The sequence below is a fragment of the Hemiscyllium ocellatum genome, chromosome 3, assembly GCF_020745735.1.
Source record: "Hemiscyllium ocellatum isolate sHemOce1 chromosome 3, sHemOce1.pat.X.cur, whole genome shotgun sequence".
Taxonomy (NCBI): Eukaryota; Metazoa; Chordata; class Chondrichthyes; order Orectolobiformes; family Hemiscylliidae; genus Hemiscyllium; species Hemiscyllium ocellatum.
In genome coordinates this window covers 137969520-137987764 of record NC_083403.1, presented here as the reverse complement: position 1 = coordinate 137987764, position 18245 = coordinate 137969520, and the positions used below count along the sequence as shown (strand labels likewise).

The window sequence follows — 18245 nt, the reverse complement described above, 5'->3', positions numbered from 1 at the left end:
AACAAGCAAAGAATAATGACAAAATAATAAAGAGGAGAATATATATATGCAAGATATATAAAAACAGATTTTTCTGCGAGTATGCAAAGAGGATAAGAGTGGCTAAAGTTGATCCCTTAGAGTATAACACTGGTGTGCTAATATTATGAAGCTAAGAACTTACAGAGGATTTCCATAAATGTTTTGTAAATGTTCATAGTTGAATACACAAAAGGTGTCCCAATAATAATAGATCATCAAGAGAACAAAGGAACTTAAAACAGTCACTAATTCCAGAGAAAAATTACTTGGAAGACAAATGAGGCAAGGGGCTGACAGATCAAGGAGATCTGTCTAAATTCTGAGGCAAGGTTTCTTAAAATTAGGATTGCAAACTGTGGTAGAGTCACGACTGGATTATTCAGATCATGAGATCCAAAACAGCAATAGTTTCTGTTGTGCTCCATCCAAGTGCTACTGATGCAAGGAGCCTTTAAATCCACACACGGTTTTTAATGGTGACATGGTCTAACTGGCCAGTCTTCCAAATGAGCAAATGAATTAGGAGTAGAAGTAGTTCATTTGGCCCATCAGGATGCTCCATCATTCAATAAGATCATGGCTGCGTTCTGGATTTCACATCCACACCTACTCCCGATTGCCCTAACAAAAGCTATCTAACTCCGCTTTAAAAATGTTCAATGACCCTGTTTCCAGCACCTTCTGGGGGAAGAGCTCTAAAGTCACACAACTCTCAAATAAAAACATTTCAATTTTCTCAGTCTCAAAAAGGCGAGGCCTGATTTTAAACAGTGGCCTTTAACTTACCCAGAAGAGGAACATCCTTTCCACATTCACCTTGTCACACCCATTCAGGATTTACATTCTTCAAACAAATTACCCCTTACTCTTTTAAATTCCAGTGAAAACAAGCCCAGCCTGTCCAATTTATCCTTGTAAGACAACCTGTTCATTCCAGATATCAATTTATGAAACCTCCCCTGAACTGCCTCCAATGCATCTGTGACCTCCTTTAAATAGGGAGACCAAAGTTGCACACAGTGTTTGAGACGTGCTCTCAGCAATGCCCTGTGCAATGGAAGCAAAACATCATTACTTTTATGCCCAATTCCTCTCACAATAAAGGACAGCACCCCATTAGTCATCTTAATTACTTGGTGCATCATGTACTCTTGTTTGTGACACAGCAACTCGACCACTAGACAACTCTGCACCTGGAATTCTACAGTCATTCTCCATTTAAACAATGCTCTGCCCATTTTATTCTTACTGCAAAAGTAAACCACTTTACATTTTCTTACATTGAACTCCACCTGCCAGATTTCTTTCCACTCACTTGACACGTTTCTGTCAAAGAATTCCATTAAATTGGCTAAACATGACACGCCTTTGACAAAACCATGCTTACTCTTCAAGGTTACCTTGAGATGTCCAGATGTCCAGTTATAACTTTCTTAATAGTTGGTTCTTCAAGACATGATTCTTGGTTTCGAATAGCCCACTGAAAAGCTATCTCCTTTACTTTAAAATTATTTAAAATACAACAGATTGAACTGTCTGTGCTCTTACATCCTTCTATATCCCACACTGTCAGAGCCCTCTCATTCACTATGGCTGCAGCACAGCTCTCAATCTGGTAAATGTGAAGGGTGTGCCATCTTCGCATTAGACATGAAATGTAATAAATCCTCTGTCTTGGCAAGAAATGCTCTGCTCTGTGTTTGAATGCATTGTGGAGTGAAGGCCAGGCTATATGATGAACCTGTTTTGCAGTAAGGTTGTTGAAGTTTTCTCCTGCCAGGTATTTTAATTTGGGGTCTATAGAAAGAAGCTCAGCCCTAATTTCCTAAAAGGATGGTAGTCATTGCTGAATTGTGAATATGCAGCCGAAAACTCCAATGGACCTGGAACTCTCCAAGAAAGTACCAAACACTGAGTTGGAGTTGGAGAGTTCCAACTCACTTAATAGTTAGCCATGGAAAGGAAAACTGCTCTAACTGCTATCTAAAGGATGAAACAGACACCCCTTCTTCTTGCATCCTGAAACTCCTCCCCTTGCCCCCCACTGACTCCATGGAATCCCAAACCAAATCCTGGAGCCAAATCATGGACTCTAAACAGCCACAAGCACCTGAAGACCCTGATATCATCCCTAATATCAATAGACAATATAGACAATAGACAATAGGTGGAGTAGGCCATTCTGCCCTTCGAGCCTGCACCACCATTCAATATGATCATGGCTGATCATCCTTAATCAGTATCCTGTTCCTGCCTTATCTCCATAACCCTTGATTCCACTATCCTTGAGAGCTCTGTCCAACTCTTTCTTAAATGAATCCAGAGACTGGGCCTCCATTGCCCTCTGGAGCAGAGCATTCCACACAGCCACCACTCTCTGGGTGAAGAAGTTTCTCCTCATCACTGTCCTAAGTGGTCTACCCCGTATTTTTAAGTGTGTCCTCTGGTTTGGCACTCACCCATCAGCAGAAACATGTTTCCTGCCTCCAGTGTGTCCAATCCTATAATAATCTTATATGTCTCAATCAGATCCCATCTCAGTCTGCTAAACTCAAGGATATACAAGCCAAGTCACTCCAGTCTATCAGCGTAAGGTAGTCCCGCCATTCCAGGAATTGACCTCGTGAACCTACGCTGCACTCCCTCAATAGCCAGAATGTCTTTCCTCAAATTTGGAGACCAGAACTGCACACAATACTCCAGGTGTGATCTCACCAGGGCCCTGTACAGCTGCAGAAGAACCTCTTTGCTTCTATACTCAATCCCTCTTGTTATGAAGGCCAGCATGCTATTAGCCTTCTTCACTACCTGCTGTACCTGCATGCTTACCTTCATTGACTGGTGTACAAGAACACCCAGATCTCTCTGTACTGCCCCTTTACCTAAATTGATTCCATTTAGGTAGTAATCTGCCTTCCTGTTCTTGCCACCAAAGTGGATAACCACACATTTATCCACATTAAACTGCATCTGCCATGCATCTGACCACTCACCCAACCTGTCCAGGTCACCTTGTAATCTCCTAACATCCTCATCACATTTCACCCTGCCACCCAGCTTAGTATCATCAGCAAATTTGCTAATGTTATTACTAATATCATCTTCTATATCATTAACATATATTGTGAAAAGCTGCAGTCCCAGCACGGATCCCTGCGGTACCCCACTGGTCACTGCCTGTCATTCCGAAATGGAGCCGTTTATCACTACTCTTTGTTTCCTGTCAGCCAACCAACTTTCAATCCAAGTTAGTACTTTGCCCCCAGTACCATGCGCCCTAAGTTTACTCACTAACCTCCTATGTGGGACTTTATCAAAAGCTTTCTGAAAGTCCAGGTACACTACATCTACTGGATCTCCCTCGTCCATCTTCAGAGTTACATTCTCAAAAAATTCCAGAAGATCAGTCAAGCATGATTTCCCCTTCATAAATCCATGCTGACTCTTTTATCTTCTTTTATGCTGAAAGCATTTCATGGTTCTATTGAAATGTAGCCTCATTTCTGTCACTGCATTCAGTTGCACTCGGGAGATGAGTTCTGGCCCGAGTTTAGGAGCTGTGCTAGACCAAGCTGAGGTGGAGGAGCACTCCAGAATATCTGAGGCAGCTGTTGCAGTAGGAGACAGTGGCAGCTTATTTGCTGCTTGCCAAAATTCTTCGAGAATCCCTCTTAATTGAAAGTCCGGAAGCCTCTTCAGTCATCGTAGTGCAGGATACTTGGCCCTAACAGCAGAAACTGTGTTTCGATGATTTTAAATGAATATCCTCTAATTGCCCATATTGGCAATTGTAAGAAAGGATGCAATTTGTGTCAATTCATTATGAGGAAAAAGCAGAGTATTGGATGGTTGTGGGATAGAGACAAGAGAGGTGAATGGAGAATCTGCAAACCGCACCAATAAGGAAATTTCTGCCCCTATGCTCTCTCGAATCTGCTGAAGGACTGAAAATCTAGACCAATAATTTCCTTTCTGCCCTAATATCTTGAGACTGAAGTGCTGCCACTAAAAGTCAGTTGGTTCTCTGCAGCAAGAGAAGGAAAAGTTAAGGGGCATGGTATGGTGCCTGTTCTTTTAGTTACAAGGACTTCAGATGTGGTTCTGAAGGAGCCTTTGCAGTCTGTTTCTCTGACTAGACAAACAAAACAGGAATGAAAAGATGGGGCTAAAATACACATTCAAACAAAGTTTCCATGTAGAACATTAAGGTGGTGATGAAAACAAAAAATGCTGGAAATCATAGCAGGTCAGGCAGCATCTGTGGAGAAACAGCAAGCTAACCTGTCGACTCAAGATAACTCTTCATCAGACTCTTCACCATTAAGATGGTGATAGTCTGGTGGTATAATTGCTCGGTTTTTATTCTCGAGACCCACATAATGTTCTGGGGCGCTGGCATCATGCCATGGCAGGTGGTGGAATCTGAATTCAACAAAAATCTGGAATTAAGTTTTAACCATGACCGTTGTTGACTGTTAGGGAAAACTCATCTAGTTTTTCAGGAACTATAGCTGCCATCCTTACCTGGTCTGGTCAACATGTGATTCTAGACCCACATCAGTGTGGGTGACCTTTAACTGCAACAAGGATGGGCAATGAAATGCTGACATAGCCAGCGATGCCTTCATCCTGTGAATGAACACTAAAACAATAAGATACAGTTTTAATGAATTTCTACAGTTGTTGTCTGATAAACACAGGGAATAGCTATGTTCACTGGGCATTATTCACAATGCTACTGCTCCAGAGGGAAATAAATCCTTCTCAGTATCACTGTTGCAGCCCTTTATTTCATAATTTATTTTACAAATATGTCAGTGCCTATAACAATTAAACAATACTTTCCACTTTTGGAAATATCTTACTGACTGGTTTGGTCTTAACATGTTTCTGGTCAGGAGAGACCTGATAAATGTGAAGTTGAGAAACATAGCAGGGTGATTTGACGGTATATTGTAGTCGCTTCCCTTATTAGTATTTTGCAGAGTTCCATCGATGCTTTGCAACAAATCAACACTGGTGAGTGGTATTCCACAGGGCTCTGTCCTTGGGCCTCTACTCTTTGTAATTTTTATTAATGACTTGGATGAGGGGATTGAAGGATGGGTCAGCAAGTTTGCAGACGACACAAAGATTGGAGGTGTCGTTGACAGTATAGAGGACTGTTGTAGGCTGCGTGACATTGACAGGATGCAGAGATGGGCTGAGAGGTGGCAGATGGAGTTCAACCTGGATAAATGCGAAGTGATGCATTTTGGAAGGTCGAATTTGAAAGTTGAGTACAGGGTTAACGACAGGATTCTTGGCAGTAAAGAGGAACAGCGGGATCTTGGTGTGCAGGTACATAGATCCCTTAAAATGGCCAACCAAGTGGACAGGGTTGTTAAGAAAGCATATGGTGTGTAACAGGGGGATTGAGATTAAGAGCCGTGAGATCTTGTTGCAGCTCCATAAAACTTTGGTTAGACCGCACTTGGAATACTGCGTCCAGTTCTGATCGCCCTATGATAGAAAAGATGTGGATGCTTTGGAGAGGGTTCAGAGGAGGTTTACCAGGATGCTGCCTGGAATGGAGGGCTTATCTTACAAAGAGAGGTTGACTGAGCTCGGACTTTTTTCATTGGAAAAAAGAAGGAAGAGAGGGGACCTAATTGAGGTATACAGATAATGAGAGGCATAGAGTCGATAGCCAGAGACTATTTCCCAGGGCAGAAATTGTTAACACGAGGGGTCATAGTTTTAAGCTGTTTGGCGGAAAGTATTGAGGGGATGTCAGAGGCGGGTTCTTTACACAGAGAGTTGTGAGAGCATGGAATGCGTTGCCAGCAGCAGTTGTGGAGGCAGGGTCATTGGGGATATTTAAGAGACTGCTGGACATGTGTATGGTCACAGAAATTTGAGGGTTCATACATTAGGTTTACCTTACATTAGGATCAATGGTCGGCACAACATCGTGGGCTGAAGGGCCTGTTCTGTGCTGTACTGTTATTTGTTCTTTAGATTGAAAACCAAAGCAAAACTAATGAACTAAAAGTAGGCTGTGAATGTTAACAAATGTTAGCCCATAAAAATGACCCTGATATGAAATAGATTTACTCACACAGAAAATGGATATAGATACAAAACTGAAGAACAATCACAAATATTTTGAAAGTGGTTGTAACTAAAGTCATTCTAGTGAATTATTTTTCAAGGTAAAAACAATGACTGCAGATGCTGGAAACCAGATTCTGGATCAGTGGTGCTGGAAGAGCACAGCAGTTCAGGCAGCATCCAAGGAGCAGTGAAATCGATGTTTCAGGCAAAAGTCCTTCATCAGGAATAAAGGCAGAGAGCCTGAAGCGTGGAGAGATAAGTTAGAGGAGGGTGGGGTGGGGAGAAAGTAGCATAGAGTACAAAAGAGTACAATGGGTGAGTGGGAGAGGGGATGAAGGCAATAGGTCAGGGAGGAGGGTGGAGTGGATAGGTGGAGAAGATAGGCAGGTAGGACAAATCATGGGGACAGTGCTGAGCTGGAAGTTTGGAACTAGGATGAGGTGGGGGAAGGTGAAATGAGGAAACTGTTGAAGTCCACATTGATGCCCTCGGGTTGAAATGTTCCGAGGCGGAAGATGAGGTGTTCTTCCTCCAGGCGTCTGGTGGTGAGGGAGCGGTGGTGAAAGAGGCCCAGGATCTCCATGTCCTCGGCAGAGTGGAAGGGGGAGTTGAAATGTTGGGCCACAGGGAGTTGGGGTTGATTGGTGTGGGTGTCCCGGAGATGTTCCCTAAAGCGCTCTGCTAGGAGGCATCCAGTCTCCCCAATGTTGAGGAGACCGCATCGGGAGCAATAGATACAATAAATGATATTGGTGGATGTGCAGGTAAAACTTTGATGGATGTGGAAGGCTCCTTTAGGGCATTGGATGGAGATGAGGGGAGAGGTGTGGGCACAGGTTTTACAATTCCTGCGGTGGCAGGGGAAGGTGCCAGGATGGGAGGGTGGGTTGTAGGGGGACATGGACCTGACCAGGTAGTCACGGAGGGAATGGTCTTTGCAGAAGGTGGAAAGGGGTGGGGAGGGAAATATATCCATGGTGTTGGGGTCTTTTTGGAGGTGGTGGAAATGTCGGCGGATGATTTGGTTTATGCGAAGGTTGGTAGGGTGGAAGGTGAGCACCAGGGGCATTCTGTCCTTGTTACGGTTGGAGTGGTGGGGTGTGAGAGTGGAGGTGTGGGATGTGGACAAGATGCGTTGGAGGGCATCTTTAACCATGTGGGAAGGGAAATTGCGCTCTCTAAAGAAGGAGGCCATCTGGTGTGTTCTGTGGTGGAACTGGTCTTCCTGGGAGCAGAAACGGCGGAGGAATTGGGAATACGGGATGGTATTTTTGCAAGAAGTAGGGTGGGAAGAGGTGTAATCCAGGTAGCTGTGGGAGTTGGCAGGTTTGTAAAAAATGTCAGTGTCAAGTCAGTCGTCATTAATGGAGATGGAGAGGTCCAGGAAGGGGAGGGAGGTGTCAGAGATGGTCCAGGTAAATTTAAGATCAGGGTGGAATGTGTTGGTGAAGTTGATGAATTGTTCAACCTCCTCGCAGGAGCATGAGGTGGCACCAATGCAGTCATCAATGTAGTGGAGGAAGAGGTGGGGAGTGGTGCCGGTGTAACTACGGAAGATGGACTGTTCTACGTAGCCAACAAAGAGACAGGCATAGCTGGGGCCCAAACGTGGGCCCAAGGCTACCCCTTTGGTCTGGAGGAAGTGGGAGGAGTCGAAGGAGAAATTGTTGAGGGTGAGGACCAGTTAGGCCAAACGAATGAGCATGTTCATGAAAGGGTACTGTTGGGGACGTCGGGAGAGGAAAAACGAGGGCTTGGAGGTCCTGGTCATGGCGGATGGAGGTGCAGAGGGATTGGATATCCCCCACCTACAAGATGTTTATAAAATGTAGTTTATTTTTGTTCAATTTTAAAAACATAACAGACATACAAGAGTATATTAATGCAACATATATTATTCAAAAAGCTCTTACATTTTATATGATACATATGCTAAGGCTTTATAACAACTTTGCTATATCCGTACATAACCAGTCTGTTAGCATTTGAGCCATCTCTAAATTTGCATCCAAAACAAAGGCATGGCGAATTCCTTTTTGGCAGAGATGAATGGTTCCTTCAGGAAAGCTTTTCTTCATATCTTCATAATATGTGATTGGACACCAGTGGTCATTATATCCATAGTAAAAGATAAGCTAAAATGGAGACACAATTGCAGTTCATCAGGAAAGTTTTGATTCCCAAATACAGCAACTTGTTACATGGAATTTAATTCGGAACTGAGCTAGTTTGAAAGCATTTTAGGGCAAGATGTTGCAACCATTAATGGAAGACTATGCAATGTTTAATCTCATGACATTAGGAGAAACAAGCAAACTAGTGTACTTTGAAATCCAGATTTTCCCAAGCTCAATTTCTAAATAAATTAAATCTCTATATTTAATTTAGTACATTTGGCACATAAGTTTTTCAATTCTACACTAATGATCTGCAAATTATTTTACTGTGTTGGCTTTAATAAAGGTTACAAATGTAGTTTTATACATTCATTACACATGAAATTACTGGAAACTTCACATCTGTAATTGTAGAGAAAATTAAGATGAAAAGAATGATTTACAGCATACTTTATTTGAAATTGGATTGGAAAGTCCTGTGAACTGAAATCAACATTCAGTAGTTTGGTTTAAGAAATTCCATTTGGAAAATGTCAAAAGATCCCTGCAAAAGGTTTTGTGGAAGATTTACTAGAGCCTGCTGTACATAACTCAGAGGACCATAATTAACAGAAAAGTACAAGTTGAAAGCTGTAATTATGAAGAATATAGGCGAGCTTTGGAGAAAAGTTCCTTTTTTACAAGAAGTTTGGTTTTTCATCGATGGGACAGATTCAAAGAGTACATTCAAGAATAATCAAAGTAAAGTTACACATAAATTGTTATGTGATATGGCTCGATTTTTCATTACAGTATTAAGACAATGCACTATGGTATTGCTGGGAAGAAATTAACTAATATTTATTGCAGCTGTCATAGAAACAAGTGTCCAAAGTTCAGAGGTCACAGCATGTCCTGATTACTCGGTATATGAACAAGATACTGTTTAAAATACTGTGAGAATACATCACTAGGCACGGCTTGTACTTACGATATCTTTGTAATGATATTATTTTTGGACAAATCTAGGACATTCTTGGAATCCAAAATGCTCATCCATTTAAACTTAATATCGGAAAGAAAGCAGAAAAACGTTTAGCTGGTATTGCTCTATTCTCTGTAAGGGCACTGACTTAAACTATGAGCTAATAATTTAGAAATTTCAAATCAGGATAAGTAAAATTGGAACTGAGTTAATAAGAGCAATACCAAAGAACAGTGAATGCAATTTGTGCCAGGATTTGGCATAATGGGACTATAATGAGGTGAGTATGGGGTACTGCTTGATTTTTAAAAATATGCAGGGATGTGTGCATTTCTGATGAAGCCAACAATTACTACCCATCCTTAATGACCCTGGGAAAGGTAATCATGGATGCCTTCTTGAACCTATGCACATAAACTGGAACAATAGCTGAATTTAGGATGTGGACTAAATTACAGTAAAGACCTAAAGCATATGACTAAATCTAATTATTTCGCCAAGGCTATTATCTCAATTGAAAACTATAAACAGAAAATTGAGTGATATTTCCAACTTAAACTCTAATTAGTTAAATACAAAACAATAACATTGACAGTGCAGGTGAAGTGCTGTAGCTGCAGCATTTGGCAGCTGGTTGACTTTAGTGCGATCCCCAAAACCCATACCTGCAGTTAGTGTTTGCAGATCGGGAAACTTTAACTCGGGGTGGAGTGTGAATCCAAGCTTCAGAAGCTATGATTCATCAGTGAGGTTTAAAGTTATGTGATTATTTTATTCCAGGAGGCAGTTATACCCAAGAAATTAAGGCCTTCAGATTTAGCCCAGGTTAAGGGACTAAAGGAGAGTCTAAGTGAGAAAAATTTGGAGATATCCTTGCCAGGTTTCAGGGTTAAGAACAAGTCTTCAGGTTTGGAGAAGAACCACTGCAAGATATCCTTGCAAAGCAAAGGAGGAGGCTCAGTCTTTGCAATGACCAACAGGGAAAGGATCTTGTTGCCTGTGTGTACAAGACCAGGGATTCAAGGGATGATGGACAAACCAAATATAGTACCTTGGTGCAAGAAGCCATTTAAACTGGGGAGTAGAAAAAGGAATGGACTAGTTGAGGGGATCAATATGGTTACGGGATAGATACTGTTCTCTGCAGCTCAGTGAGAGCCCACATGGTTGCATTTTTCCTTGCCAGATCTCAGGGTTAAGAACAAGTCTTCAGGTTTGGAGAAGAACCACTGCAAGATCCAGTTATCATGGTTTACGTAGGTATCAAGGACATCGGCAGAAGTCACTAAGATGTTCGCCTGAGGAATTTGAGACCCAGGAGGCAAATTAAAGGCCACAAAGAAAATTGTGAAAATTTCACAGAGGTTGGTATCCTGTCACCAAATCACCCTTTATTTGCACATGGAGGACCCTTGACACTGATCCAGCTCCCTCAGGGCCAGCTCTCAGAGTGAACAGGATGACTGACACTCCTATTCTTTTTTTTACACCAATAAATTTTAATAACATTGATACCAGTTGAAACTGACAGAACAGACAGTATGATTTTCTGAATAAAGCAACGTCATTTACATAAAATTTAAACTGGCCATTTCCATTGGTTGTGAGAGGCTTCTTCTATTAATGGTTCCCAAGGTTTCCACTTGGCCATTTTGTATGCCAGAGAAAGTTCACTCTCAGCCTGTGAAATGACTTCTTCAATCTGTCCACAGTTGATTTTGTCTTCTAGTTTTTGAACATTGCGCTCTGATTTTACCAAGTTAAGCCTTTCGTTGATGATCTGCTCCGTGTATTTTCGATAGGCTACATCCTGAGGCACAGATTGTAAAACAGTAAGAATTCTGGTGTACAGAATCCTTAAATTCTCATGAGGATTCTGGGCCACAGCAAGACCCACCAGCCCAGTAGTTTTCTTCAGGACACCAGCCATTGTCGCCGCGGTGCACTGTGACACTCCTATTCTTATCTGTCAGTCAGGGCTCTGTGATTGGACCAAATTCACAGCTCCAATCAGGGAACTCATATTCTATGAGGTCCACCTGGCTGACCTCATTACAATCACTACAATAATTATTGCTGGTTCATAAATGAACCATGAACAATTGTCATACATTCAATACCATCAGAGGTTCATAGATGGCTCACAGACTGGGCTGCAAGAAATGGTTTACAAATCATGTTCACTGGTACTTGGAAATGCAGCAACACTATTGGGAGAGCTTTCACCCAAATCACACTGCAACCAGAGTGCTGGTGCATTAAAATTCTTCTACAGCCAGAGTTATATAAACTAAATTATACACTGAAGTTCAGGTAAGGGGAAATCTATAAAGTTATAAATTGGGTAGCACAGTGGTTCAGTGCCTCACAGTGCCAGGAACATGGGTTCAATTCCAGCCTCGGTTGACTGTCTATGTGAAATTTGCACATTCTCCCAGTGTCTGCATGGGTTTCCTCCAGGTGCTCTGTTTTCCTTCCACAATCCAAAGAAGTGCAGGGTGGGTGAAATAGCCATGATAAATTGCCCATAGTCTTCAGGGATGTGTAGATTAGGTGCATTAATCAGAGGTAAAGGCAGACCAATAGGGTAGGGGAATGGGTCTGGGTGGGTTATTCTTTGGAGAGTTGGTGTGGATTTGTTGGGCCAAATGGCTTGTTTCCACACTGAAGGGATTCTATTCTGGATAGCTAATTAATAAGGTCAGAATAGGGAAACATTGTAAAAAAAAAAGTCAAAATTAAAGGTAGCTTATTTGAAAGAATGATTCATTTATGACAAGATGGATGAACTATAGATGCCATGAATACAAATAATTAGGTATAATCTGATAGACAATACAGACATAAAACCAAATCTGAAATTTGAATATTCAGGGTTACCTGGCATTTTAAAAAGACAAGCAGAAAGGAACACGAGCTGGAGAGGCTTTGATAAGGAAGGGTTAGAAAAATAATCTTGGCTTGGGAAATCAAGATGAAGAACCAGTTCAGATTAGATTAGATTAATTACAGTGTGGAAACAGGCCCTTCAGCCCAACAAGTCCACACCGACCCGCCGAAGCGCAACCCACCCATACCCCTACATTTACCCCTTACCTAACACTACGGGCAATTTAGCATGGCCAATTCACCTGACCCGCACATCTTTGGACTGTGGGAGGAAACCGGAGCACCCGGAGGAAACCCACGCAGACACGGGGAGAATGTGCAAACTCCACACAGTCAGTCGCCTGAATCGGGAATTGAACCCGGGTCTCAGGTGCTGTGAGACAGCACTGTGCCACCGTGCCGCCCACAAAGGTGAAGATTAGAACGAAAAGCAAAGAAGTTACTACCGATAACTTCACAAGGTCGTTTACTGAAATGAAACTGTTGGATAGAGCATAAATTAGTACATAACAGGAGCTTGCTAAAATGGTAATGCAATAAAGACAACTTGAATCTTAATACATACATTAGAGAAATCAAATTGGCAAAAGAGATTAGATTACTCACAGTGTGGAAACAGGCCCTTTGGCCCAACAAGTCCACACCGACCTGTCGAAGCGCACTCACCCAGACCCATTCCCCTACATTTACCCCTGCACCTAGCACTAGGGGCAATTTAGCATGGCTAATTCACTTAACCTGCACATTTTTGGACTGTGGGAGGAAACTGGAGCACCCGGAGGAAACCCACGCAGACACAGGGAGAATGTGCAAACTCCACATTGTTAGTCGCCTGAGGTGGGAATTGAACCTGGGTCTCTGGCGCTGTGAGGCAGCAATGCTAACCACTGTGCCACCGTGCCACCCACAAAGTAGTAATGGATTTTTTTTCAGATTAGATTTCCTACAGTGTGGAAACAGGCCCTTCGGCCCACACCGACCCTCCGAAGAGTAAACCGCCCAGACCCCATCTCCCTTTGACTAATGAAACCTAACACTATGGGCAATTTAGCATGGCCAATTCACCTGACTTGCACGTTTTTGGATTGTGGGAGGAAACCGGAGCACCCAGAGCAAACCCAGGGAAAGTGTGCAAACTCCACACAGGCAGCCACCCAAGGCTGGAATCGAACCTGGGACCCCGGTGCTGTCAGGTAGCAGTGCTAACCACTGAGCCACTGTGCCGTCCATTTTGAGGATGAGCTCATGGAGAGCATTTTGGATAATTTCTTTGAAGAATACGTTGCAGATGTTACCAGGGAACAGGCTGTTTTGTATCTGGTAATGTATAATTAGATTGATTAATAAATGATTAATGATTCTTACAGCATCCTCAAGGGAAGAGTGATGAAAACATGACGAATTTCATATTCAGTTTGGGGAGTGAAAAACATGAGGCTGAAACTAGTTTCCTGAACTGAAATACAGCCAATTATAAGTTTATGAAGAAAGATTTGTCTAAAGTGGAGTGTGGAAATAGGTAAGCTGACAATAAGCAGTGGGAAATATCTAAGGAAATACTTTGGATATCTTAATAGAGATAAATTGCATTAACTATGAGATGGATGATCCATCTAAGCAAGGTAAGGATGGGATCGATTTAAAAGAAAAAACATACAAATTGGCAACGATTAATTCAGAAGATTGGAAATCATTTAAAAACCAGGAGATAGCAAAAAAAAAATAAGGACACAATATAGATTACTGACGGCAAACATGCAAGAAACATAAAACTTCCAGTAAGAGCTACTACATGTATATTAAAATGAAGAGAGTGGTGGCTCAGTGGTTAGCACTGCTGCCTCACAGCACCAGGGTCTCGGGTTTGATTCCGGTCTCGGGTTCGATTCCAGCCTTGGGCGACTGTCTGTGTGGTTTGCACATTCTCCCCATGTCTGTGTGGGATTCCTCCCGGTGTTCTGGTTTCCTCCCACAATCACAAAGATGTGCAGGTCAGGTGAATTGGCCGTGCTAAATTGCCCATAGTGTTAGGTGCATGAGTCAGAGCGAAATGGGTCTGGGTGGGTTACTCTTCGGAGGGTCAGTGTGGACTGGTCGGACCGAAGGGCCTGTTTCCACACCATAGGTAATCTAATCTAACTAAAAAGTCAAAGAATTGCGGGTGTAAATATTGTCCCTTTGTTCAAGAAGGGAAGTAGAGACAACCCTGACAATTATAGACCAGTGAGGCTTACTTTGGTTTTTAGAAAAGATTACAAGTGATAGGATTTATAATCATCTAGAGGGGAATAAGTGGATTAGGAATAGTCAACACGGTTTTGTGAAGGGTAGGTCGTGCCTCACTAACCTTATTGAGTTCTTTGAGATGGTAACCAAACAGGTGGATGAGGGTAAAGCCATTGATGTGGTGTATATGGATTTCAGTAAGGTATTTGATAAGGTTCCAAATGGTAGGCTATTGCATAAAATACGGAGGCATGTGATTGAGGGTGATTTAGCAGTTTGGATCAGACATTGGCTAGCTGAAAGAAGACAGAGAGTGGTGGTTGATGGAAAATGTTCATCCTGGAGTTCAGTTACTAGTGGTGTACTCCAAAGATCAATTTTGGGGCCACTGCTGTTTGTTATTTTTAAAAAAGACCTAGAAGAGAGCACAGAAGATTGGGTCACCAGATTTGTGGATGATACTAAGGTCGGTAGAGTTGTAGATAGTGCTGAAGGATGTTGCAGATTACAGAGGTACATAGATAAACTGCAGAGCTGGGCTGAGAGACGGCAAATGGAGTTTAATGCAGACAAGTGTGAGGTGATTCACTTTGGAAGGAGCAACAGGAATAAAGAGTACTGGCTATTGGTAAGATTTTTTGTAGTACAGATGAGTAGAGAGATCTTGGTGTCTATGTACATTGATTTTTGAAAGTTGCCACCCAGGTTGATGGGGTTGTTAAGAAGGCATACTGTGGGTTAGCTTTTATCGGTAGAGGGATTGAGTTTCGGAGCCACGAGGTCATGCTGCAGCTGTACAAAACTCTGGTGCTTCTGCACTTAGAGTCACAGAGATGTACAACATGGAAACAGACCCTTCGGTCCAACCCGTCCATGCCGACCACATATCCCAACCCAATCTAGTCCCACCTGCCAGCACCCGGCCCATATCTCTCCAAACCCATCCTATTCATATACCCATCCAAATGCCTCTTAAATGTTGCAATTGTACCAGCCTTTCCCCTCTCACCCTAAACCTATGCCCTCTAGTTCTGGACTCCCTGACCCCAGGGAAAATACTTTGCCTATTTACCCTATTCATGCCCTTCATAATTTTGTAAACTTCTATAAGGTCACCCCTCAGCCTCCGACACTCCAGGGAAAACAGCCCCAGCCTGTTCAGCCTCTCCCTACAGCTTACTTCCTCCAACCCTGGCAACATCCTTGTAAATCTTTTCTGAACCCTTTCAAATTTCACAACATCTTTCCGATAGGAAGGAGACCAGAACTGCACACAACTTTCCAACAGTGGCCTAACCAATGTCCTGTATAGCCACAAAATGACCTCCCAACCCCTGAACTCAATACTCTGACCAATAAAGGAAAGCATACCAAACGCCTTCTTCACTATCCTATCCACCTGTGACTCAACTTTCAAGGCGCTATGAACCTGCACTCCAAGGTCTCTTTGTTCAGCATTGCGTACAGTTCTGGTCACCGCATTATAGGAAGGATGTGGAAGCTTTGGAAAGGGCTCAGAGGAGATTTACGAGGATGTTGCCTGGTATAGAGGGAGGGTCTTATGAGGAAAGGGTGAGGACGTGAGGCTGATTTTTTTTAGAGAGAAGAAGGTTGAGAGGTGACTTAATTAAGACATATAAGATAATCAGAGGGTTAGATAGGGTGGACAGTGAGAGCCTTTTTCCTCGGATGGTGATGGCTAGCATGAGAGGACATAGCTTTAAATTGAGGGGTGATAGATATAGGACGGGTGTTAGAGGTAGTTTCTTTACTCATATTGTTCACTATTACCAAGGAAATCTGCCATCTTTACCTGATCCAGTCCATATGTGACCCCAGATCCACACAAATATTATTAGCTGTGAACTGTCTTCTGAAATGACCTAGCAGGTAACTCAGTTCAAAACTTATTAGGTACAAGTGGCACTTGATGGCATTGCCAGTGATATTCATAACCCAAAAAGAATTAAAACAAAAACTCATCTGGACAATTTGTGAGAATATCAGTTTATGACAGGGGAATGGTTTAACACTAATGGTTGGAAAGTGGACTCTGATTGGTTGACTCTGAATGCAACAAAAAATGATGATTTTTTTTGGTCTTTCTTGGATTTTGGTGGTGAATTTGTCTGTTTCAATGATGATTCTTACAGTGGGATGGGGAATTCAATTCTGATCAAGGTAAAACTTGAAAAGAAAATCAATTCAAATTAAAGAAACAAATCTCATTTCTATTGTTGTCAATTGTCCACAATTCTTTGGATTATAAAGCTGGATATTATGTAGAATCATGAACCCCGACAGTACATTGACTTCAGGAGGTGCAGTGGAGGACATGCCCCTGTCTGCAGCAATGGTGCTCAGGTGAAGTTAGTTGAGAGCATCATGTGCCTGTGGGTGACAACCACCAACAATCTTACCCGGTACACCCACGTAGGAAAACCCAACAACGCCTCTACTTCCTCAAGACGCTAAGGAAATGCCGGATGTCAATAAAAACTCTTACAAATTTGTATAATTCACCACAGAAAGCATCCAATCTGGATGTATCACAGCGTGGTAAAGCAACTGCTCTCCCCAAGAGTGCAAGAAACTACAAAGAGTTGTGAACACAGCCTAGTCACCATTTAACGCAGCCTTCCATCCACTGATTTCACCCATACTTACTGACAGAATGAAAGAGCACCTCCCCCACCCCGGTTTTACTCTCTTCTACCCTCTTCCATCATGCAGAAGATGTACAAACTGATTCAAGGACAGCTTCTTCCCCGCTGTCAAGAGACTTTTGAATGGACCCCTTTAAGGTGAATGGTGATCTCTCTCTGCCTCTTCCTGACAGTTGTAACAATATCCTGCATTCTGTTCTGTTACCCTGATACACCTGTATAGTATGATCTGCCTGTAAGCATGTAAAACAGCACTTTTCACTGTACCCTGGTAAACGTGACAGCAAATAAATCAAATAAAATCACATCACATCAGAAGTGATTCAGCTCATTGAGTCTGCATTAAGCCTCTGAACAGCATCTTGCCCAAACCCAGTCCTCCACCTATCCCTATAACCTGCATTTCCCATCGCGAACCCACCTAGCCTTCACATCCCTGAACACTATGGACAATTTACCATGGTCAATCCTCCTAACCTGCACATCTTTGGACTGTGGGAGGAAACCAGAGCACCCAGAGAAAACCCATGCAGACACAGGGAGAATGTGCAAACTCCACACAGATACCCATGGGTGGAATCGAACCTGGATCCCTGGCACTGTGAGGCAGCAGTGCTAACCACTGAGCCACTGTACTGTCATCACTGTTTAGGATGGGACAGGATGGAAAATAGTGATGGTCCCCTGCTCAATAGCTTCATGGGGATTAAGGAACATGGGGAGAGGGCGAGATGAGGGTATTGGGCTATGACCATATTGAATGGGGGAACAGGCTTGAAGGGTCAAATGGCTTGCTCCTATCATCTCTGTTTCTATGTTTCCCAGTATCCTCTGAGCTCACACCCATAACAGAGGGAATGGATAAGCAGCAACATCTGAGCTTTTCAAACATTCAGTTGATCCTAATATGGCCCTGCCCACACCAAACATGGCAGCCTGGCCAGTCAGTGACCTTTTTATTTGCGCAAGTTTTAAAACGGTGGTTAGGAAGGGGGTGCTGCTTTTTGAGAATGTATTTTGCCCCTCAGGGACATACCCCAAGGAGACAGTAACCTCTTGAGGCCTACGTCAAAATTCAACTCCCCTCACCCCACTGCTAATTTGCGCAAACTCTCTCTGCTAAATGCCCCCTGGATCTCGTATTCCATTAGGCCTCTTGCCGGCATCATCAATTGTGGAGGTCTGGCACTCCTGGGATTATTGGAGCTGATTGGCTGACGGGTGGGGATGGGAGCCCCAGTCTGCTTGTCTGTCTGGTCCCCGGCG

General features: G+C 42.9%; 2 protein-coding genes across 4 annotated transcripts in view; both read right to left on the bottom strand.

Moving 5' to 3' along the window:
• Positions 1-7562: 7562 nt before the first annotated feature.
• Positions 7563-18245, bottom strand: part of ldah (lipid droplet associated hydrolase) — a 255730-nt gene continuing 245047 nt past the window's right edge. For all 3 annotated transcript variants that reach the window (XM_060853789.1, XM_060853778.1, XM_060853800.1), the window contains exon 7: positions 7563-8252. In XM_060853789.1, the coding sequence (XP_060709772.1) occupies positions 8058-8252 (195 nt within the window). In that variant the 3' untranslated portion in view covers positions 7563-8057. The remainder of the gene's footprint in view (positions 8253-18245) is intronic.
• Positions 10693-11149, bottom strand: LOC132834796 (NADH dehydrogenase [ubiquinone] 1 alpha subcomplex subunit 5-like). The gene has a single exon (XM_060853839.1). The coding sequence runs from the start codon at positions 11126-11128 to the stop codon at positions 10778-10780; it is 351 nt and encodes a 116-aa protein (XP_060709822.1). The 5' UTR covers positions 11129-11149; the 3' UTR covers positions 10693-10777.